The 25,202-nt window shown below is 40.3% G+C and overlaps 1 protein-coding gene across 3 annotated transcripts in view; it reads right to left on the bottom strand.

Moving 5' to 3' along the window:
* The window catches only part of LOC122559325 (homeobox protein DBX2-like), a 35,811-nt gene that overhangs the window by 5,273 nt on the left and 5,336 nt on the right, over positions 1-25,202 (bottom strand). Inside the window, exons 2-3 of one of the 3 annotated variants that reach the window (XM_043708695.1) lie at positions 18,480-18,553; positions 5,211-5,306 (exon numbers count right to left, since the gene is read on the bottom strand). In XM_043708695.1, coding sequence (XP_043564630.1) covers positions 5,211-5,306; positions 18,480-18,516 — 133 coding nt within the window. In that variant the 5' untranslated portion in view covers positions 18,517-18,553. Of the gene's footprint in view, positions 1-5,210; positions 5,307-10,348; positions 10,943-18,479; positions 18,554-25,202 lie in introns of those variants that run through there. The other 2 variants (XM_043708696.1, XM_043708694.1) reach the window with 2 other exon arrangements.

The raw sequence follows: 25,202 nt of genomic DNA, 5'->3' as shown, positions 1-25,202 counted from the left end.
ATTTAAGGATCTATAATTGATGAGCAATTGCAGAGTTTGTAGTTTGTGAGCATCCCAGTTGGAATTTGATTCCTTTTGATTGGCCAAATCAAATTCTGTCTTTATTACTCAGTGTATCAGGCATTTTTAACAACGGTTTTAGGTTCACATTTTGCAAAGTCGCCTGTTTATAACAAACCAAATTTAAAATAAATTCATGCACGGATGGAAGGTGGAATTAAATATTGTACTGGTGTTCTGTTTTGCAGCAAACTGTATGAACCTTCTTATTGTCACATGTACCTGGGTACAATGAAAAGTTTTGTTTTGTGTGCAGTGCAGACAGGTTATACCATACAAAGTGAATTAGAGTAATAGTGAGGAATATAATGTTACGGCTGCAGAGAAGGTGCACAGAGAGCGAGATCAACATTGTTGTGGTTCTGTTCGCCGAGCTGGGAATTTGTGTTGCAGACATTTCGTCCCCTGTCTAGGTGACATCCTCAGTACTTGGGAGCCTCCTGTGAAGCGCTTCTGTGATCTTTCCTCCAGCATTTGTAGTGGTTTGAATCTGCCGCTTCCGGTTGTCAGTTCCAGCTGTCCGCTGCAGTGGACGGTATATTGGGTCCAGGTTGATGTGCTTATTGATTGAATCTGTGGATGAGTGCCATGCCTCTAGGAATTCCCTGGCTGTTCTCGGTTTGGCTTGTCCTATAATAGTAGTGTTGTCCCAGTCGAATTCATGTTGCTTGTCACCTGCATGTGTGGCTAGCCACGAAACGACACGACCAGCTATCCTTAGTAGCCACACACACACATGACGAGCAACATGAATTCGACTGGGACAACACTACTATTATAGGACAAGCCAAACCGAGAACAGCCAGGGAATTCCTAGAGGCATGGCACTCATCCACAAATTCAATCAATAAGCACATCGACCTGGACCCAATATACCGGCCACTGCAACGGACAGCTGGAACTGACAACCGGAAGCGGCAGATTCAAACCACTACAAATGCCGGAGGAAAGATCACAGAAGCGCTTCACAGGAGGCTCCCAAGCACTGAGGATGTCACCTAGACAGGGGACGAAACGTCTGCAACACAAATTCCCAGCTCGGAGAACAGAACCACAACAACGAGCACCCGAGCTACAAATCTTCTCACAGACTTTGAGATCAACATTAAATTTAAAATTAGCAAGGTCCATTCAGAAGTCTAACAACAGTGAGGCAGAAGCTAGAGGGAGGCGTGGTGGCTCAGTGGTTAGCATTATGGCCTCACAGCGCCAGGGATCCGGGTTTGATTCTAGCCTCGGGCGACTGTCTATGTGGAGTTTGCACATTCTCCCAGTGTCTGCATGGGTTTCCTCGAGGTGTTCTGGTTTCCTTCCACAGTCCAAAGATGTGCAGGTTAAGTGAATTGGCCATGCTAAATTGCCCAAAGTGTTCAGGGATGTGTCGGTTAGGGGTAAATGTAGAGGAATGAGTTTGGGTGGGATATCCTTCAGAGGGTCGGTGTGGACTTGTAGGGCTGAAGGGCCAGTTTCCATACTGTAGGGCATCGATTCTAGAGTCTCTTCGTTCATGTGTTTAAGCTTTGATATTGTCTCTTAAAATAGACACTAATTAATAGATTATCCTATAACCATCTTTTTGTTTGGAGGTGATTGTTTCAGAATTTTTTTTACGTTACATGATAACGTCAATAAATTTTTGAAACACATGTATCGAGAGCTATGATTGCCATGAACCATCAGAACAATCCAATCATGAAACTCATTGGAAGTCTTATTTACATATCTGTACACAAATTAAATATTAATTAAAACATTATGTGGCCTGCAACATCAAGCAAATAGAAGTTTTAAATTAAAATCTTATTGAAAAAAATTATAAGGAGGTGAAACGTAGAAAAGAAGTTTCGAATAATAGGTTAATTAGCCAATTTAATGCAAAAATGGATGTAAATAGATCTTATTCATGAAACTAAGCTTAATGTTACTGAAAGTCAAGGTGAAGCACATATTAAATTGCTATTACATTCATAACTGACATTAGGAATCATTTTTATGTAGTTATGTCATTAGTGTAGGTAAGAGTGCAATATAATTAATGTATCCATTATATGTTTGACATCTGTATCAACCCATCTGCAACAACCCCTAGATAGTTGTAAGATTGTTTTTGGTGAGTTATGGAATGTGGCATCACTGACTGGGCCAGCATTTATTGCATGTCCCTAGTTGTCCTTGAGAAGGTGGGGTGAGCTACCTTCTTGAACCCAAAACGCCCTGAGAGAGGAAATTCCAGGATTTTGACCAAGTGACAGTGAAGGAACGGCGATATATTTCCAAGTCAGGATGGTGAGTGGCTTGGAGGGGAACTTGCAGAGAGTGGCGTTCCCATGTATCTGCTGACTTTGTCCTTCTGGATGGTAGCGGATTTGGAATGTGTTTTTTTAAGAACCTTTCGTGAATTTCTGCACTATATCTTGCAGATGGCAAATATTGCTGCTCCCGAGTCTCTGGTGATATTTATAGACATGATGCCAATCGAGAGGGTTGCTTTGTCTTGGATTATGATGAGTTTCTTCAGTGTTGTTGGAGCTGCAATCATCAAGGCAAGTAGGGAGCATTCTGTCACACTCCTGCCTTGTGCCTTGTAGATGGTGAACAGACTTTGGGGAGTCAGGAGGTGAGTTACTCACTGCAGATTCCTAGATTCTAACCTGCTCTTGTACCCTCTGTGTTTATATGTTCTGAAGAAGGTCACTGGACCCAAAATGTTAACTCTGATTTCTCTTCGCAGATGCTGCCAGACCTGCTGAGCTTTTCTAGCAAATTATGTTTTTGTTTCTGTGTTTATGTGGCTAGTTAAGTTCAGTTTCTTGTCAATGGTAATCACAGGACGTTGATAGTCGGGGGATCCAGTGACAGTAACACCGTTGACTGTCACAGGGCAGTGGTTAGTTTGTCTCTTATTGGTAATAGTCATTGCCTGGCATTTGTGTGGTGTGAATGTTACTTGTCATTGGTCAGCCTAAGACTGGATATTGTCCAGGTCTTGCTAAATTCAGACATGAACTGATTCAGTATTTGAGAAGTTGCAAATTATGCTGGACATTGCACAATCATCAGCAAACATCTTCACTTCTGACCTTTTGAAGGAGGGAAGGTAATTGATGAATTAGCTGAAGATGGTTGGACATCGGACTCTACCCTGAGGAACTCCAGTTCTTTCAACTACATTAATTTCACAAGTTTCACAAATGCAGAAAGATTGATAGTCAATGGAGAAGGATCTTTACTATTTTTACAGCAGCTCCTTTATTAAACTGACCCAACAAGTTATAGAGGAACCTATACTACACCATGAAGACAAAATAGACAATAAGTAAACACTAATTTTCCCACTTACTGGAGCTGACTAATATCAGTTAATGCTCCAAGAACTAATAAAACAATTTCTCCATTTACTGCAATTTATGAAGTACCAGTGAGAATCTAACCTATATCTTTAGCACGTCAGAATTTGGTAACTTTTCAAACCACAGCATTTCCCTCATCCCACTATTTTCATCCTCTATGCATTGTAAATCTTTTATAATGCTGCTGTCATAGCCTTCCCTGAGTGAAGCTTGAGTTTCCATTGGTTGGATCTTACCAAGCTCCCCAAATCCCTAAACATACCTAGTTGTCTTCCTTTAAATGCCTCATCCTATCCTATTTCTGAGACTAACTTTCAGTCCCATGCCCATATTTGCACTACTCTGGTTGTAGGTCAATTCTAGATTCTCTGCCCCTGTTGCTCCATCACGAGCAAACCCTCTCTGGGCCACTATATCCCTACCCTTTGAAAGTACCTTCTAAAATCTCTACCCATTACTTACTCCCATTCTGCTTTCATGAGCCTGCTAAACATTCTGTCCAATTCTACATTGTTTTCCCTGCCTGCTTTCTGTTGACTTTCCTCTGCTCCTGCTCCAGTAAGTGGGAAAATTAGTGTTTACTTATTGTCTATTTTGTCTTCATGGTGTAGTATAGGTTCCTCTATAATTCTACATTGTTTTCCCTGCCTGCTTTCTGTTGACTTTCCTCTGCTCCTGGTTATAGGTTTGGAAGCACCTTTCCCCTGTAAGGAGCCCAATATAACAGCAACCAGTTGTTGGGATGAGAGAGCGAGGGTTTTTGGCTGGATGGAGATTTAATCATACAATCAGAAAAGTTATCCATGTCTTTGCTTCTAAGCTCTGTTCAACCACTGACTTGTATTCAGGTGGACATAACGGTCTACCCAGACCTGTTAAAGAAAGTCTATAAAAGTCAATTTAATTTATGTTTCAATGATTGCAGTTTGCAGAATTCCCCCAAATGGAATGTGACAGACAGAAGCTAAGACTTGCAAACAGAACTTTATTTATGGCAGTACGAAAGGCTACTTGACCCCCTTCCAGTGTTTTCTTAATGTAGGCTGATTTGGAAAGTTCATCTGCACTGTGAAAAAATAGTGACGAGGTCGCGTGTGGATGAAGAAAGTGAAAGTGGCAATTGGTCATGGTCCTGTTGGCCATTGTATAGCAGCCACAGCCATGTAAAACGCTCTGTGGGAAAGTGGCAGCCCCCTGAAAACATCTCAGAGAGTCTCAGCTCATTAAACAGCCAGAATTTGCTGCTTCACTTGTCAAGAAGCATTCAAGTTGGCAACTCTTCTTTTGAGTTGTTTTTTTTTAAAGCTATTTAGTCACTGCAAATCTGAATTCACTCAACAGTCATTTGATTTAAAGCCTTCAGAAAACCAAACATCACAAAATGTATCACTAATGTGTTGAATGAATTTAATATTTAATTAGATACTAATCCTTCCCCTAATTTATTTAGGATGTTATTGATTTTAAATAATTTAAATATAGGTTATCTTTTACCCCTCCAGGGTAAATTGAGATATAATTACTATAGTACAAACATTGGATTAGATTAAGCGTTAAACAATAGATTACTTTCATACATTTTAAATAAGATAAAAAATTTTGCATTACTATTGTAAAGAACACAAGTCTTTGGAAACTTAAAAATATTAAGGAGAAGACTGAGTTATTAATACATTGACACGTTAATTGTGAGGCTGAAACGTGGCATTTGACTTGTAATCATTTTTCAGACCACATGAAATCGTATTGCTACGGTATACAAAACAAATCAAGCATTACTGATGCCGTACAAAAACTTACTCGGAAAAGCAGTGGGGGAGATCGACTGCTGACAGGACCCACCACAGCAAGCCAGGAAGACCTGGGGGAAAGTCGGCAGGAAACATTTGGATAAAGCTACAAATATTAAACCAGAACAAAATGAGATAAGTTTGTTCAGTGTACTTCACCCAACCTAAAATGATAAAAGCTACAAAAATATTTCTCAAATTGATTAACAGTGAAATATTCTGCACAACTCTAGTGTCTCAACATGTGCTGTAAAACAAAGAGCAAAATAATTTGAGTTTCTTGGGTGTGTTACACTACATTGCATTGTGTAAGCCTTTTTGTTGTTGGGTGTTTAGCATTCTTAGCAGTCAATATTTTTAGAATTAAAGAATGGTTCCAGCACAGAAAGAGACCATTCAGGCCATAATGTCACCATTACTTTCCTGTAGTCCCAGGGAACTGAAGTCCCTCATCCTTGGAACCCTGCTTACAAATCTTTTCTGCATCTTCTCTAACATTTATACATCCTTCCTAAAGTGTGGTGCTAAGAATGAGGCGCAATATCCAATTTAAGGCAGACTAGCATTTTACACTCTAAATAGTTTATTAAACTTTTTTAGGTGATTTGATTTATTATTGTCACATGTACCTAGGTACAGTGAAAATCTTTGTTTTGCGTGCAGTACAGGCAGATCATACCATACAAACTTCATAGGGTGATCGAACACACTCTCTCTCATCACACTTTCTCTCTAAGCTACACAGCCGCAGAGCTGCTAGAAAGTTCAACATGCTAACACACTGACTTCTGGCTCCCAGAGTCACCATTGCTTATAGAACTCTACTGTCCACATAGTGAAAAAAACACAATTCCAGGGAGCACAGTTCTCCTGTCACTGTCTAGGATCTGTGCACATTGATCCCCAGATCCCTCTGCTACTGCTTTCTGTTTACAATTGTACTTTTTATTTTGTAGTTTCTCTCTTCTTTTACCAACACAATGAATCATTTCACATTTCTCTGCATTAAATTTCATCTGTCACTTATCCACACAGCCTATGCCCTTTTGAAGTTTAACAATTCCTTCTTGCCGTTCACAATATTTTCAAGTTTTATTTCATAATCAAACTTCAAAAATTGAGCTCTAGATACATATGTTTAGGTCATTCATTTTTGTAGGGAAAAGCAGAAATCCAAGCACCAATACGTTGCAGAACCCCACTATAACCATTCCTCCGATCCAAACCAGAACTAGTCACTGATACTGTCTACTTTCCCTCACTTGGTAAATTTTATATCCATTTTGTGAGTCTTTTTTATTCCACAATCTCTAACTTTGTTCATTCTTCTCAAATTTTTAGAAGTCCATGTACACAACATCAACCATATCCATCCTTTCTCTATTATCTCATCAAAAAAACTCAAATTATTAAGCATAATTTGCCTCAGTGGCTTTTCTTAATTAACCTGTATTTGCCCAACTGGTTGTTAATTTTGTCCTGAATCATATTTGCTAAACATTTCCTATCATCAAGCCTAAACAGAGTGGTCTGTAGTTACTGGGCATATCTTTTTGATCTTTTATTGATTAAGTATGTAACATTTGCAATTCTACAGTCATTCAGCAGAAACCTGTATCCATGAATAATTGGAAAATTACTGTCAGAACCTCCACATTTTTCATCCTTTCTTCTCTTAGTATCCTTGGGTGCATCTTATTTGGTCTTGGAGTCTTACTGGTGCATTAATACAGTGACCTACTTGTTTTGTTAATCAAAATGCTTAGCCAGACCTAAGAAAACTGATCAAGTATGGGATATCAGCATCTGATGAATCTCTATCCATTGGGTTGTAGTCTGGAAATTAAAAAATGAATTCAGGCTCAAAGTAGGTACCTTTAAATACTTCAAAATATTTTCACAGTATATATAAAAAAACAATTAAAAGGTATGCCCACATTAACTTTGAAGCATAAGAGGCTGATTCATCTTACATTCTTCAGTAAGAAAGTGATAAATCTACTTATATGAGGTTATTTGCCAAAGTGCACAGAACTCCCTCATGGGTTCCTTTACAGAGATTCTGATATATTCTCAGGGTTCTTTGCTTTTAATTCTTAATATCATGGATCTGGAAGTAAGCCGAGAACAGACGAGCTCCAATTCCCAACAAACAAATCCTATGAAATCTTTAAGAGCATGAACCATCTTATTATTCTTTAATACTTGCTCCAGTAAACATTTGAAATGTGACATTGAAAAACAGTTGAAACCGAAACATAATCAAATCAATGAAACTGGCCCAATAGAGGAAATCACTTCCTGTTTAATTTGAGACAACTTACATCCATCTATTATCACTTTACAGCCATGTTGCATTGATGTGGAGTCTGTAGTTTAACTGCAGGGATCAATGTTTAAATTATTCTTCACCATCAAGTTTAAAGGTAATCCATGACTTCATCTGAATGATAGAGAAATATTCCCCTTGGCTCACTTATGAATATTGCAGGGAAGCATATGAAATGTTCCAATTTATTTGGAAAAAAACATGCTGAAACTACACAACAGATTGATCAGCGTCTGGAAAATTAATGTTGGATGGTCAGACAGCTGAATATTTCCAGTGTGTTATTGTCTCCGTCACTCAAATTTTCTTTATAATTTGTGATTTTGTTTCAATTTTTAAGAAATATATTTACAGCAGGATTTTTTTAAATGGCATTTTAAATTTTGGGTAAGATTGAAGTTTAAACTTTATAACTTGGCTGGTTAAATATTACAAAGGCGACATTAATTAAACAACCTTTATCAGTTAAAGTGCATTTTCAAGAGAAAGCTTACATTCTTTGTGCAAATGCTGGAGTTGTTTGAATGAGTTTTCAAGCACCTTTTTGGGGATTTTTTTTTTTAATACAGCCCCAGTCCCTTTTTTGGTATAACACGTGTCATCACACGTTCTGTTCATTCACATCCTGAAGAAAGTTTTCTGGAGTTGAAACATTAATTCGGTTTCTCTCTCCACAAAAGCTGCCAAAGCTGCTGAGTTTCTCCAGCATTTTCCATGTTTGTTTCCAATTTCCAGCATCCACAGTATTTTGTTTTATATCATCAGACATTTCTGTGACTTGCAAAAAGTACTTTGGGGTTGCTACAAATGGATCTAAATTATACTGCTGGTTAAGGAAAATGGAGGTCTATGCAAGTGTACAAGCATATTTCGAGTCTCTTCTCCTCATCTAAACTTCTGCTCCCTCCCCTCCCAAAATATATTTCATTCATAAAATTTATAAATGTCCATTACATGACATTCCAAAGTTGATATTACGTCAATGTGTGAACCAATTCAATTTCTTCCGACACTGCATGTTACTGGATTTACAATTGCAATTAATATTTACGGTTTTCACTACATGTGACCATACAGCTGGAGCAGTTTCACCAATGTTCCAGCCTCTCTGTCACTGAAAGCCCTCAGGGAAGGTGGCTTTTCCCAATTGCCCTTTCCCATCAGCTGCTCCAAGTTTTAATGCCTCTGCACATTGTTCTGCACCTTGGAGTGCACCAATCTGCAACACTCCTGTTCCATTCAAGTGCAGGCTACATTACAAACAAATTTTTCAAGAAGTTGGCTGAACTCCAAATACACATCTAAGGAATCTCAAACTTTGTTACAATGATGATCTTCACAAGGAGACCTCACATCTCTTGGCGACATCCCATAGTTCGTCTTGATGTAAAGCTGAACCTATTTCTCCAAATTAGGTGATGCAGCTGGCCTGGTGGTGTTTCAGAAACGTCACTGGATATATGGCATTGTCAGAATGGATGAACACTGTCTGATCGTGTCAGGAATTATAGAATGGTGCTTTTTGTTCTTTTGGTTTCATGTATCGATGTGGTGGATCCAAACAACATCAGGCCAGCTTTCTAAATTTAGAAACAAGCTTGAAATGGGCAAAATCAAGTTTCAGTGATGCTGCAGAAAGTAACAATGCTGTGTGTCATAGTCATGATTTGGAGATGCCGGTGTTGGACTGGGGTGTACAAAGTTAAAAATCAACTAGGCAAAAGTGAGGACGGCAGATGCTGGAAACCAGAGTGGGTGCTGGGGAGAAGGTAGCTGATGAAGAAGCAGCACTCCGAAAGCAAGTGCTTCCAATTAAACCTATTGGACGATAACCTGGTGTTGTGTGATTTTTAACTTAAGTGTGTCATACTGACAGAACTGAGCTCCCCAGGGAACTCGTGGTTTATAGGTTATTGTGTTCAGAGATGTTATTACACACCCTGGAGCAGGTGAAACTTGAACAGAGACCTCCTGGCCCAGAAGTAGGAGCATTACCACTGTGCTATAAGAGTCTCGTCAACTCATGTTTTATACAATAACTAGTTTGGGATTCTGTTTGGCACGGACTGGTTGGACTGAAGGGTTTGTTTCTGTGCTGTAGACTCTGTGTCAGACATACAATAGGTTATCCTGTACCTATGGAAATAACAGGCAGGTCAATGTATCAGAGACACAAACACTACAGTGCCTGTCCTCACACAGATGTACATTTTTAAAAGTTTATTTCTATTTGTAGAAATGACATGGGTGTTCCTATTTCCATTAGAGTTCTAAATTGCCCTAGGAGACCCGAATAATGGCTTTGTTGTGGGCTGGAACGACATTGCATTCAGCATGAAGCCCAATTGGCAAGTACCCTGGGACAGTCATCTTGGATTCAGAATAACTTAATTTTGATTCATACCACTACTTTTGTGTTACCGTTTACTTGCTTCACTTTCAGTGCCAAAATGACACAACCTGCAATTTAGCTGTAATTTGTACTGTTAGCTTTTGGAATTTTATTTTATTTTTTTCTGCAAGAGCATTTAAATAAATTGCAATAAAATTACATCAAACTCTGGCTTAGAATATGAAGTAAATTGCAAAATTATACAAGGGCAATTTCCAAATATTACAAGTCAGCCCATGACAGAGCTCTTTTTTTACTAAATAGCAGCAGCAATATAAAACAGGGGCATCTGTTTATGGCACACTTACAGGTCAGATGCAAACACAAGATTTAATTCAGAAATGGCACTGTCAAAAATACTGCAGCACTGATAAATTGTGGTAACATTGATGTGGTCTGCTGAGTAAATAAAGAAGTGAAATCTTACCTATTTCAGGGTAGGAGGCAGTTTGAGTGCTGGAGGTGGCTGGCGCAGGCGAGGGGTTAACGAGCTGCTGAAAGGAGGGTCTTGTTGAACGGGGACCTCCCGAGGGACTGATTTGTTCCGCAGTTTGGGGCACTTTCACTGGGAAAGGGTTTCCAGCGCTCGGGCCATTCACCCGGAGCAAATTGTCAATGAGGAAACTTCTGCCCAAGTTGTGGAACGCGGGCAGCTGTGGTGAGTTCAGAAAAGGGAGTGAGGCCGGTTCTTCCCAGGACACTGACGGTGTTGGGATCAGACTGGGGAACATGATGGGAGTGAGCAACACAGAGCAAGTCCAATGTGGAGAGATAGCCTCTCACTCCAAGCAGCTACAGACACAAATACATCTAAAGGTGCGAGCGACAAGTGACTGTTCTGAATGTTGGAACTTTTTTGGAGGGGGAGTAAAGTCTGGAGGGAGTATGGCTTTCTCAATACAAACTGCGATGCAATTGGCCCGAAACTTTCCATGTGATTCTTTGGAAAGCTATGACCAATGTCATTGTGAGGGTCCGGAAGGTGTGTCCCTGTCACAAAGCAGCGTTACAACTCAAGGAAAAGTTCACTCATCCTTTCTCAAGCTAGCAAGTTACTCAAATGCTTCATTTACTCTCTTTTTTTCCACACAACTTTTCCTTTGCAAGTTTTCTCCCATCCCGAGGAACTCACAAGTTGTATGAAATAAGACGAAAAGCCGGATGCTGGAAATCTGAAACAAACTCAGAGAATTGCTGGAGAAACTCAGCAGGTCTGGCAGCATCTGTAGAGAGAGACAGGGAGAGGGGCAGGGTTAATGATTCGAGTCCAGTGATCAAGATCCTATAAAATAACCGAAGAACCGCTGGAGATCTGAAAGAAACCAAAACAGAAATTGCTGGAGAAACTCAGCAAGTTGAAACTGCCTCCTGGCGAAGAGTCGCGAGACTCGAAATGTTAACTGCTTCTCTCTCCACAGATGCTGCCAGCCCTGCTGAGTTTCCCTAGTAATTTCTGTTTTTGTGTATTACCAACCAATTCTATGAATATTTGTTATTTCCTATTCCTATAAATAATTTACAGAATAGACAATCGTGCGTTATAATTTAAATTTTGGGTTCAATCAGCGAATGTTCGAATTGAATTATTTTCTGAAGAAAAGTTTGGTTAAAATTGTCATGCAAATTTATATACATCATTATAAATAGAAACTGCTTTGCTAACTGGGGCAATCGATCTACATAACTGCATGTGATTTTTGCAATGAAAAAATTCTTGATGTAACTGGTGCAGATTTATCAATCCAATTAAATATGGGGTTAGCTCACCAATTATTTTAAAAGAGCGTGTTTATTGTTCCCGGAAGTTGGTTCAATTCTCCTCCAGATGGGTAATATTATAAAATACTGAAAATTATTTTAAAATTTGTACGAAGTTATTTGCTAATTTTACTGGATTACACCAGTCTGTTTCTTAGGTGTTTTTTTTTCAAATATTTACACACTTTTTCCACTGCAGACCAATAAAAATTAGTTCAATTTGAAATCGTTCCCCAAAAGCATTTGCCCCAGACATTAATTGCCAAATTGTGTTTGGCTGGAATCCTAAGACTTTTGATGGTTTTGTTTCCAGTTATATCTCTGAAACCATTTCCAATTTGTTAATCTAATTTATAGCAAATAAAATATTAATCAGGATGTTACAAACTGGAGTAAAATCTGGAGTAAAACTTTAACTGTGTGTGTGTTTCACCGACGCTGGTTTGTGAGCGTGTGATGAAAGTGAGACTTGTCTCTTGAGAAACTAGATGCTGCCAGTCTGCGTTATCAGCAACACTCCAGGCTGTGCTAAAGTTAGACTCCAGTTCAATTTCCCCAAATGGTCACCGTCTCAAACTCGTTAGAATCGCTGCTTGCCTCGTCAAATAGTAACTGGGAATTGGAAATAAAATCGACTTTTAAAGAGAGAAGCGTATATTAAGGCATAGCTAAATGATAAATATCACGTACATCTCTGGTTACATTTATTTCTCATTAACGTTTCTGGTTATATGTCTCTCCCACATACCCATAGAAATGCGATAATCTAATTTGAATGTTCAGGAAGTGATATGACTGTCCACATTATAATTTTCATCTTGGTACATGACCTGAACACACTCTTTGAGAAGTTTTTTTTTAACTATTTAAAGGTATTCATTTATTTATCTATTTCTTAGGGCTAAAAGGATAATTGGGAGAATGTGGGGGCTGAGTTGGAAGATTAGCTATGGTCAGATTGGAATGTGGAGAAGATTTAAAGGGCTGAATGGCCTATTTTCTATGCCCCTCGTGACCTTCCTTATGGATTTAGACATTGTTTTAAAAATCTAATTTGTATTTTAAAAGACTAGCGACACGATGCAATGCTATGCTTCATTCTCCATGTGAATGTTAACAGTGAGAAATGGTGTTAAGTTTGAATAAATAGTCCATCCTGACCATCAGTGGAAAGGCAGTTCTCAGCGGGAAAACCTTGGGGTATTGGATGTTATCACTGGAGGATTCAGGTAGTTGGTCAATACCTGGCAATCCTTCCATAAGCGTCTTCGCGCCATTTCAGTGAAATTCCCTTTTTGTTTCTTTCAAACCTTCTCCATCAATAATTTGTATCGATTCAGGGATTTGGGGGGGGGGGGGGGGAGATTTCTCCAAAAAATCCTGCTGCTTCTTTGACGTCTTCATTACGAACTTTATTTGAATTTGTTAAAGTAACAAACAACGAGACAAAAGGGAAAATCTGCTGGTCATTTTGAGAACCGATGTTCTAACATCATTGCTACACTTTGCAGTAAACCAGTACTGCGCTTACATCTCCGGGAGACATTTGGTTTAATTTATGTCATAAAATCATGTTATAGATGCGAACCCGGAGTTTACACTGGCACTGATGCTACCAACATCGTTTTCTGATTGAAACTGTTAATTAAATGAACTTTTGACCAGTTTTACATCGAAGTGAATGTTAATTTGGGACACATAGTGGTGCTACACTGGGATAATCACCCGTTATAAGCGATGCAGCACCAGCGGAGGTGTGCGCTATTTACTCATTGGGATAAGCACAACACTGCCAGGAACAGAAGTTTACATCGGGTTGCTGTTTACTCCAATTCATTTTTTCTAAATTGTTGTTGTCATCATCAAAAAATATGGACTAAGCCCAATTAAAGTGTTCAACTCAATGGAAAACATCCCAATATCTCTCAGAGATAAATTAATCTAGCCAGCTGAGCGAACCATTCCCTCATAAAGAGCAGCTAATTTATATGCAGAGGTCATAAAAACTGCCCAAGACAAAGTAATTTATTTTATTCTGAAGGGTCTGAAGAAGGGGCACTGAAACAATAATTTTAGACCCACATTTCTCACTCTCAAACTAATTATAGAGTACACTTATTGCCAGTGTCTTAAATATATCTGTTCTGAAGAAAGGTCACTAGACTTGAAATGTTAACTCTGCTTTCTCCCCACAGATGCTGCCAGACCTGCTGAGTTTCTCCAACTATTTCAGCTTTTGTTCCTGATTTCCAACAACTACGGTTTTAAATTTATTTTACTGGTTTTGTTAAGGGATAAATTTTATCCTCAGTTTCCTGACCCACAATCAGTGAAGATTGGAGACAATATTTCATCCTCACTAACACTCAACACTGGAGCCCTCCAGAGGTACATACTCAACCTCTTACAGTACGTACTTGCTGTATACCCATGACTGTGTTGCCAAATACCAGACTAATGCCATTTACAAGTTCACTGATGACACCACCATAGTTGGTCAAATCTCAAATGGTGACGAGACAGACTACAGATGGGAGGTGGAAGACCTGGAAAAATAGTGCACTGAGAACAACCTCGCTCTCAATGCCGTCAAAACCAAGGAACTCATTATTGACTTACGGCTGGATATTACTCATGACCCCACCCCACCCCCACCCCACCCACCCACACACATTAACAGCACAGAAGTGGAATGAATGGAGAGTGTCAAGCTCCTGGAAGTGGTCATGCACAACAAGCTTTCTTGGACTCTTCATGTGGACGCACTGCTTACAAAGGCCCAACAACATCTCTTCTTCCTCAGGCAGCTGAGGAAATTTGGCAACTTTTATAGGTGCGCCATTGCAACCATTCTTCCTGGATGTATCACTACCTGGTATGGCAACTGTACCATTCAAGATCGGAGACAGTTACAGACAGTGGTGAACTCGGCCCGGACAATCACAAAGGCCAACCTCCCATCTATAGAATCCATGGGCGGCACGGTGGCACAGTGGTTAGTACTGTTGCCTCACAGTACCAGAGACCTGGGTTCAATTCCCGCCTCAGGCGACTGACTGTGTGGAGTTTGCACATTCTCCCAGTGTCTGCATGGGTTTCCTCCGGGTGCTCCGGTTTCCTCCCACAGTCCAAAGATGTGCAGGTCAGGTGAATTGGCCATGCTAAATTGCCCGTAGTATTAGGTGTAGGGGAATGGTTCTGGGTGGGTGCGCTTCGGCGGGTCGGTGTGGACTTGTTGGGCCAAAGGGCCTGTTTCCACACTATAAGTAATCTAATCTACCAGGCCTGCTATCAAGGAAAGGACACCAGCATTGTCAAAGACCCATTCCACCCTGGCAATGTTTTTCTACAACCTCTACCATCAAGAAGGAGGTACCGAAGCCTGAGCACACGCACCAGCTGGTTTCGTAACAATTTCTACCCTACTGTTGTTAGAATACTGAATGGACTCACAAACTCTTAACATTCGCCTGAAGCTGTGTTTTTGTTTTTGCCGCTGTTTACCTATTATTTACTACCTACGCTACTTAATTCTGTAATCTGCCTTTATTGCTCGCAAGACAAAGCTTTTCACTGTGCACGTGACAATAAATTCAATTCAATTCAATTCAATAAACATCAGTTTAACATTTCCCCCAAACGTTTGCACCTCTCTGTACTATGTTTCAGTGATAGACTTGGTTTATGTCTTCAAATTATGGAGTGGCCTTGAACCCATAATCTTCCGAATGAAAGGATTAGCAATGATGTGAATGAACTGTTAGACAGTATATTGTTGGAGTATATTCTAGTGGGAAAGTTTGGCAAAAAATTCCTCCGTTTATAAATTTTGCTACAGGTTCAAATCATTTAACAATTCATCATTAGAACATTGCCTTAGATATTGCAGTATATTACTGGAGCATCTATGTAGACTGTGGATAGTCTGTTTCAGGGTGAAGATGAGTTCCATAAATTCTATTCCTGTAAGTACTTTATAGATTAGACATTATGCATTATAATTTCAGCTTTGGGTTCAATCAACATGTTAGATAAAAACTGTTGTTAAAATTGTGTTGTTTTCTGAAGGAACGTTTTGGTTCAAGTTGCCATGCAAATTTATATGCATCATCACAAACAGAAAATCTTCTGTAAACCCAGGGCAATCAACTTGCATTTTAGGCTGTGGTTTTTAAATTAATTTTACAATAAAAAAACTTTGATGTAATTGGTACAGTTTTACTAATCCAATGAAAATGGGATTATTGCAAGGGTCACTGGACCCGAAATGTTAACTCTGTTTTCTCTCCAAAGATGCTGACAGACCTGTTGAGTTTTTCCAGCAATTTCTATTTCTATTTTAAAGCGGGTATTTGTTGTCCCTGTAAGTGGGTGCAATTCCCCTCTAGATGGGTAATATGATGCTAAAACACTGAAAATGATTTTACAATTTATATGGAGCTAGTTGCTAATTTTGTTAGGGTACACCAGTCTGTTTCTAGTAAATTATATGTTTTCAAACATTTAACTGGTTTTAAAATGTGTCCACTATAGACCAATAAAAGTTAGCTCAATTTGTCCCAAAACAACCACACAAATGGAAAACTTCGTCTGGTTCTGTATTCTGATTTGGAAATGACACCCAGATTCATTTTCAGAACCAGCTTTCCATCTGAAATCTTTGAAGACAGAATTAAAGATTATTATAATTCAATTTAGGCTTATTCTGAGGAGGACTTGACAGGTTAGACGCAGAGAGGTTGTTTTGCCTTATGGGAGAGTCCAGGACCAGAGGGTATCATCTCAGAATAAGGGGTAGCACATTGAAGACAGAGTTGAGGAAAAGTTTCTTCTCATGGAGGGTAGTGAATCTGTCTAGTTCTTTACCACAAAGGACTGTTGTATACCCAAGTTTATCCAAAGCTGAGGTAATGCTGATTATTTTTAATCAGTAAGAGAATGAAGGGTCAGGATTCTCTAAGGTTAACATGCAGGTTCAGTTGGCAGCTAGAAAGGCAAATGCAATGTTAGCATTCATTTCAAGCGGACTAGATTACAGGAGCAGAGTTGTACTGCTGAGGCTATGTAAGGGTCTGGTCAGACCGCATTTGGAATATTTCCAGCAATTTTGGGCCCCTTTTCTAAGGAAGAGTTGAAGAGGTCCAGACGAGGTTCACAAGAATGATCCCAGGATGAAGGGCTTGTCATACGAAGAGTGGTTGAGGACCCTGAGTCTGTACTTGATGGAGTTTAGAAGGATGAAGGAGGATGTTATTGAAACTTATAGAATATTGAGGGGCCTGAATAGAGTGGATGTCGAGAAGATATTTACACTAGTAATAGAGACTATGACCTGAGGGCACAGTCTCGGAGTGAAGGGACAATCCTGAGATGAGATGAAACTTCTTCAACCAGGAGGTGGAGAATCTGTGGAACAAATTGCCATGGAGGGCTGTGGAGGCCAAGTCATTGAGTATGTTGAAGACAGAGATGGATAGGTCCTTGATTAGTAAGGGGGATCAAGGGTTATCAGGAGAAGGCAGAACAATGAGGTTGAGAAACATATCAACCATGATTGAATGTGGAGCAGACTTGATGGGCTAAATAGCCTAATTCTGCTCCTATATCTTATGGCCTTATGGTAATGGGGAAATGGTAGGAAAGTGGAGCTGAAGGTTATCAGATCAGTCATGATCACATTGAATGGCAGAACCTACTCAATGGAATGAGTGATCTCCTTTTGTTCCTATGGCTGACGGTTTTATGTAACGTGTGTTTATAATGCCATCATCATGTGGATGGGATTCATCAACATCAGCCAGATTTTTCAGTAAGCAAACTAACAGAAACTTTGGGCCCAGATTAAAAATAAATGTATAAATGTAATGTCAAATATTTTGCAACTGCTACAGTTGATGTAATGTCATCTTCAAACCCACCTTCCCTGATAATTTTGTACTCCGTTACAGTCCACATCAAACTAAAGTTAATTTGCTTGTTTCTAGTTTACATTTCAGTTTTTAGCACGTCCAGCCATTTAGCACGTCCAGACCCCTGGAGGTGACTAAATATTATAAAACTGTATATCCTTCTGCAGTACCAGTTCATAGAGTAAGACAATTCATTGCTTAGAGTTTGTTTGAAAAAGAAATGTATGGCCACAAGAGGAATAAATCAATCCACAAACATACAATGTGTTGTCCGTTCTTCATTGTCCATTTCAAATAAAAATGAGCAAACTTTATCTTGAAGAGAATTTAAATGGGAAAAGAAATAGCCATGTGCAAACAGAGTATGACAAGTCAAAGATTTCTGAGGCATTTGGCAGAAAGTGGGGTCCTATGAAATTTTTACCTATTGTTTGGAAGGACTTGATCAGATTTTTACCAGTTCACAATTGCATGTAGTGTCAGATAATCCCTTTCCTTCACTTGTATAATGGAAATGTTATGATGATAATGACTTATGATTATGACATGATGATGGGATACTTTAATAGCTGATTTTCTTTTTAAATCTTACTTTAAGAAATGCTAAGTGCATTTGTTACTTTAATTAATTGGTGTAGGTGTACCTGGTGCATTGTTGAAGTTCTAATCAAATAATCGTTTGAAATGCACAACAAAAATATTTTTCTAAAATTGTGAAGGGCAACTTTGAGATATTTGAGTCTTCGAAGCATCAGTTATTATTAAAAGTTATGCTGAAAGTTGAGACAATTATCACATCCATTATGTCTATGAACTTCTTATCAGTTACTTGTTCTTGTCAGACAATATTTGATTTTTCTCTCTCTCTCTCTCTCTCTCTCTGGATCTTACCATGTAATTTGCCATCTGACCTTCTGTAAATATCCATTAGGAGGAGTGTGAGTGTGTCTCTAAGTCAAACTTCACTGTGGAGAAAAGCAGAACATTCAAATCAAAAGAAAATTCCTTCAGCAGACTTCTCAAATAAACTTGAGCAGTCAGTAATTTTGTGAATAAAAATGTCACAATAAATAAGTGCATAAAATCATTAGAAATAGTAACAGGAATAGGCTGTTCCTCCCCTCAAGCCTGCTTCGCCATTCAATAGGATAATGGCTGATCCAACACTCCTCACGTCTAATTTCCTGCAATTTCCACATAGCCCTTGATTCCCCGACTGATCAAGAATACATTTCAGCTTTAAATATACTTAAGGACACTGCCCCCACAAACAGGTCAATGTCTTTGACTTCCCCACTTCATTTTAAAATCGAGTATCATTCTTCAACTAACCATTCACCCTCCTATATTTCATTTCAGCAAAAGCTATGAACTGTGAGCCTTGTCTTGATTATGGGAAAAATATTCCCATTTTCTCTTTGTCGAGTGAGAACTTTGAATGAGTTCTGGCTCAGAGCAACAATGTTCCTGTCCTTACCTCATTAATTTTGTAACAGTGCTCTTTACACACAAACAAGGAACAAGAGGAGGCCATTCAACCCTTTGAGTCTGCGCCGCCATTCAATAAGATCATAGCTGATCGGATTTTAACCTCAACTTTACATTCCTGCATACCCCTGATAATCTCTCACCATCTTGGTCATCAAGAATCACTCTACCTCTGCCCTATAGATACTTTAAGATTTTGACTCCGCTGCCTTTTGAGGAAGACATACAAACCTCTGAGAGCAAAGAAATGTTCCCTCATCTCTGTCTTGAACGAGTGACAATTTATTTTAAACTATGACCCCTTGTTCTATATTCTCCCACAAGAGGAAACATTGATCCCACATCCAGATGGTCAAATCTTCTCAGGATCTTATATGATTCAATTAAGTCGCCTCTGACTCTTCTAAACTCCAGCAGATACAGGCCCGGCCTGTCGAGCCTTTCCTCATAGACAATCTGATCATTCCCGGTCTTAGTCTTCTCTGAACTGTTTCCAATGTAGTCATTGGCTCTTTTCTTGTACAACCATGTGGTAGGAGAGGTAAGACTGCTCACCACTGCTGGGACCCTGCGGTGTGCACATTGCTGTTACCACGGTTAAAGCCCAACTGCCCATCACTTCAGATGCTGCAAACCAGGAACTGTCCCTCTCACTGCACTGCTTGAACATTATCACCAAGAATGTGGCCCAGCAAGGAAGGTTTGCAGGTGCTGGTGGGCAGTATGGCAGAGAAGGGAGCCATCCTTTATCCAGCTGACCATTCCTCCAAACACAGCCAGCCCTGACCCAGAGAGCAGCCCAGGTCAGTGCTGTGTCCTGGGTTAAAAAGAACACCCAGCCGAGTGGGTCAATAGCCTTTCATGCTCCAGAGATGTGCGTGCCAACATCCTCTCCTTGTTGTCTCACACAGACAGGGATGTCACTCACTCCTAAGCTGCCTCTGCACACACATCTCTACCCGACTAAAGGACTGGCGATTGCATGCAGCAGGTCCTCTGTCAGCTCTCACCCACTTCATCCTCTGAATTTCCTGCTCACTCACTGGGGCCACCTTAGCTTGTCTCCGACTCCTGCATCACCACTTGCACTTGCAAGCACTTCCATCATACTCAATCCCTCCCTTTGTCTCATTGACCCACCTGTAATGCCCAGGTTGGATGGATTTGAGCTGCAGGACTGTACTGAGGCCCAATCCCCAGGTTGAAAGACATGGATCCCTGGTCAGACTCACCAGCTTTAAGGGCATTTAATTGGTCTTTGGATAAACATATTGATGATAATGGAATAGTGAAGGTTAGAAGGGCTTCAGATTGGTTTCACAGGTTGGTGCAACACTGAGGGCCGAAGGGTCTATACTGTACTGTAATGTTCTATGTTCAGACAAAGTGCCTGACTGACTGTAGGCAATCCTGCACTGGAGTCGGACAAGTGTCTGTGGCATTACACCCTGACTGACCCTTCACCCACTAAAGTCTGCTCCCCTTTGACTTTCACACATGGCCATTTAGTTGCAGTGCGTTGGCTACATAAGCTATTGGCATTTGCTGTGGATGTGATGTTGAGGTAGCTCAGGACTGTACAGTGATGTGTCCATTCCTTCAGATCTCCCCACTGCCACAAGCTGCCTGCCTCTCACTCTGCACTAAAGATCAATGCAAGGTACAGAGCTTGGAAATCTTAAGTCGGTGAATGCATTTTACAAAAGCAAGCCAAGCGCCATCAGCTGCACCCTGTGTAGATAAATTTGAATTTAAAGGATAATTTCCCAGAGGTTTCATTATAAAAAGTTTATACATTTCTAACAAAAACAAATCCATACAATTATTATTCAGAGAAGTTGGAAATCTGAAAGTAAAACAAAATATCCTACAAACTTTCAACTTGATTGAATTTTTCGAGGAGGTGACAAAGGTTATCGATGAGGGTGGATGTAGTCTACATGGAGTTTTGTTTAGTAAGGCTTTTGATAAAGTCCCTCATGATTGGCTCATCCAGAAGATTAAGATGCATGGAATCCAAGGTGACTTGGCCGCATGGAATCAGAATTGGCTTGCCCATCGGAGACAGAGGTAGTGATCAGCGGGTGTTTTTCAGGCTGGAGGTCCGTGACTAGTGGTGTTCCACAGGGACCTCTGCTGTTTGTGGTATACATATAAATGACTTAGATGAAAATGTAGGTGGGTGGGTTAGTAAGTTTGCAAATGATACAAGGATCGGTGAAGTTGTGGATATGCAGAAGGTTGTCAAAGGATACAGCAGGATATAGATCAGTTGCAGATGTGGGTGGAGAAATGACAGATGGAGTTTAATCTGGGTCAGTGTGAAGCGCTGCACTTTGGAAATGTTAAGGAAAAGTATACAATTAATGGCAGGACCCTGAACAGCATTGATGTACAGAGGGATCTTCAGGTTCAAATCCATAACTCCCCGAAAGTGGCCACATACATAGATAGGGTGGTAAAGAAGGCATATGACATGCTTGCCTTTAATGGTCAGGGAATTGAGTACAAGAATCAGGATGTCATGTTGCAGCGTTATAAATCTTTGGTTAGGTCACACTTAGATTGTTGCATTCAATTCTGTTCGCCACATTACAGGAAGGATGTGGAGGCTTTGGAGAGGGTGCAGGAGAGGTTTACCAGGATGCTGCCTGGATTAGAGGGTATGAGCTATAAGAAGAGGCTAGAAAACTCATGTTTTTTTTCTCTGGAGTGGCAGAAGCTGAGGGGAGACTTGATAGAAGTCTATAAAATTATGGGATGCAGATAGGATTGACGATCAGAATCTTTTCCCCAGAGTTGAAGTGTCTAATACTAGGGGGCATGCATTTAAGGTGGGAGGGGTGAACGTTCAAAGGAGATGTGAGGGGTGCGTTTTTTACACAGAGAGTGGTAGGAGTCTGGAACATGCTGTTAGGGATGGTGGTGGAGGCAGATACAATAGGCCATTTAAGGGACTTTTCCATGAATGTGCAAGGAATGGAGGGATATGGACCAAGGGCAGGCAGAAGGGATTAGTTTAATTTGGTGTCACGTTCAGCACAACATTGTGGGCCGAAGGGCCTGTACTTGCTATGTTCTATGTCCTGTGTCAGGTTGTATCTGTGGAGAGCAAAACCAAGTTAGCATTACAAGCTACATTTAATGGAAAATCATTGACTGAAATGTTTTTAGAGGCTTTCAAAATAATGAAAATTTTGAGTAAATTAGAAAAAGACACATGGGGGAAAGTAGACAGTTCTTGCATGATCCAGTGGAGGACCAAAATAAATCAAATGCCCTTGTTCTTTTTTTAAAATCAATCTGCTCTGACATATTATGACATAAGTCTGTGGTATGGGTATAGTTTCTATAGTATTGGGCTGTTCTCTCACTGGACAGATGGAGACTAACATGTGGGTCTCTCCGTCTCAGGAGATGAGAGAGGTTGAGAGTTTCATGGTAATGTCAGCTGGGAATTGAACCCATGTGGTTCGCACTGCTGCCTCGCAACGCCAGGGACCCGGGTTCAATTCCAGCCTTGGGCCACGATCTGTGTGGAGTTTGCACATTCTCTCCATGTTTCCATGGGTTTCCCCCCGGTGCTCCAGTTTCCTCCCACAATCCAAAGATGTGCAGATTGGGTGGATTAGCTATGCTAAATTACTCATAGTGCCAGGGATGTTCAGGGTATTTGGATTAGCCATGGGAAATGTAGGGATAGAGATAGGGTGGGGGGAGGTGGGTCTGTAGGATGCCCTTCGGAGGGTCAGTGTGGTCTCATTGGGCCAAATGGCCTGTTTCCATATTGTTGGGATTCTATGATTCTATGGCCGTATATTGTTGGCACTATCCCACATTGCAAACCAGCCATCCAGCCAACCGAGCTAACCAGCCCAGTTCACATCTGTGGTAGGTAGGACTTGAATACTGACCTGGGAGAAAGTGAGGACTGCAAATGCTGGAGACTAGAGTCGAAAAGCATGGCACTGCAAAAGCACAGCTGGTCAGGCAACATCGAAGGAGCAGGAGAGTCAATATTTTGGGCATAAGCCCTTCATCAGGAATGTGCTTTCCCAGCGATACCCTTTTCGACTTTGAGTGCTGATCCTCTGACCCAGGGGTAGAGATACTACCTCTAAGCCACAAGATCCCTAATGCCCTACTGTAATATTCTATAGTTCCATTTTTCTGTAATAATTGTTGATGCTGATTTGGCTGTGTCTTGTGTGTTGATTATTTACTTAAGCATATAAATGAACACTGGATAAAATACAATTTTGTAACTCAAAGGATCTAGAATTAATGACTCCTTTTCACAGGAGTCAGCCAAAATCAAAGTTGTTCCAGGTGGAATGATGGAGCTCTGGGACTGGTGAAAGGCTGTAATTTTAATTGAGGCTTGTAGGTGACACCATAAACTCTGAAAGTGAAACACTGCAATTTCTGGCCAATAACTGACACTGACATTTGTTTAAAAAACACTTTGTAATCACTGTCGAATATATTACTGTTCCAAGAACATGCAATTTTAATTATAGGTGTTTTTTACTATGACTTTATGTATCTTCTGTATTAACAAGCAGCTGTCAGTGTGAATGGCTATTACCATTGCATTTGATGTCCTTGTGATGTTCACTGAATAGGATTAATTACTGCAATGTAATTAACAAGGACTTACTGAGAAATGCCATTTAGCTTCATTCTGGGAAATGTTTGTCTGGTATCTTTTAAAAAGTATTATTTTTGAGTTTTTTGTTTTTGTTTGAAAGTCAAATAGAAGTGGAACAATTAATTGCCTGCAAAGTACCACACTCCTTTATTTTACTGGAAAAGTGAAAGAAAACAGCTGTTGATATTGACACACTGCCTTTCCTCACAAGCTAACTGACTCTTAAAGGACTGTCCTTAATTTGTATTACTGGCCGAATGATCATTAAACCTCTGAAGAACACAATTAAAAAATAAGTAATTCAGCAATCCATAGGATTGCCTACAACATTTTGCATTGACCAGATTTGATTCCACACTTGGACAACAGTCTGTGTGGAGTTTGCACATTCTCACCGTGTCTGTGTGGGTTTCCTCCAGGTGCTCCGGTTTCCTCTGACAGTTCAAAGATGTATAGATTAGGTGGATTGGCCATGCTAAATTGCTCATAGTGTCCAGGGATGTGGATTAACCATGGGAAGTGTTGGATTATAGGGATGAGGCAGAGGGGGGGGTCTGGGTGGGATGCTCTTCGGAGGGCTGGTGTGCATCCGATGGACTGAATGGCCTACTTCCACACTGTAAGGATTCTGTGATTCTTGGAGTAAAGGCAAACATCACTTCTTTCAGAGGATACCCCTCACTGTCAGAAGAATGTCACTGCCAATTGGATGAGGCCCTTACTTAAGGATCCCAATTGGTGTCCATACAGCCTGTCATATTTGCCCCATTCACAAAACATCATGGAGGCAGGAAGGCATCGGGGATGTCACACCTTCCCACACTCCAATTCCTTCTCACAACCTTTTGATAGCCTCCCACCTCCGACCAGACTGATCCCTGCGTTGGCAGCACTGACGCAGGAAGGGAGACCGGACCGATTAGGACTATACTCACCGGGATTGAAAAGATTGAGGAAGGGAGATCACACAGAAACCTATAAAATTCTAACAGAACTAGACAGGGTAAATGCAGGAAGCATGGCAACATAGCTCAGGGATGGGCAGAACTGGCAGCTTAATGTTCCAGGATAGAAAGGGAGGCAAGAGAGGAAGAGGAGTGGCATTTTTAATAAGGGATAGCATTACAGCTGTGCTGAGGGAAGATACTCCTGGAAAAACATCCACGGAAGTTATTTGGGTGGAACTGAGAAATAAGAAAGGGATGATCACCTTATTGGGATTGTATTATAGACCCCCCCAATAGTCAGAGAGAAATTGAGAAACAAACTTGTAAGGAGATCTCAGCTATCTGTAAGAATAATAGGGTAGTTATGGTAGGGGATTTTAACTTTCCAAACATAGACTGGGACTGCCATAGTGTTAAAGGTTTAAATGGAGAGGAATTCCTTAAGTGTGTACAAGACAATTTTCTGATTCAGTATGTGGATGTACCGACTGGAGAAGGTGCAAAACTTGACCTACTCTTGGGAAATAA

This window comes from Chiloscyllium plagiosum, chromosome 19 (assembly GCF_004010195.1).
Source record: "Chiloscyllium plagiosum isolate BGI_BamShark_2017 chromosome 19, ASM401019v2, whole genome shotgun sequence".
NCBI classification, from domain to species: Eukaryota; Metazoa; Chordata; class Chondrichthyes; order Orectolobiformes; family Hemiscylliidae; genus Chiloscyllium; species Chiloscyllium plagiosum.
This window is presented reverse-complemented; position numbering and strand designations above follow the sequence as displayed.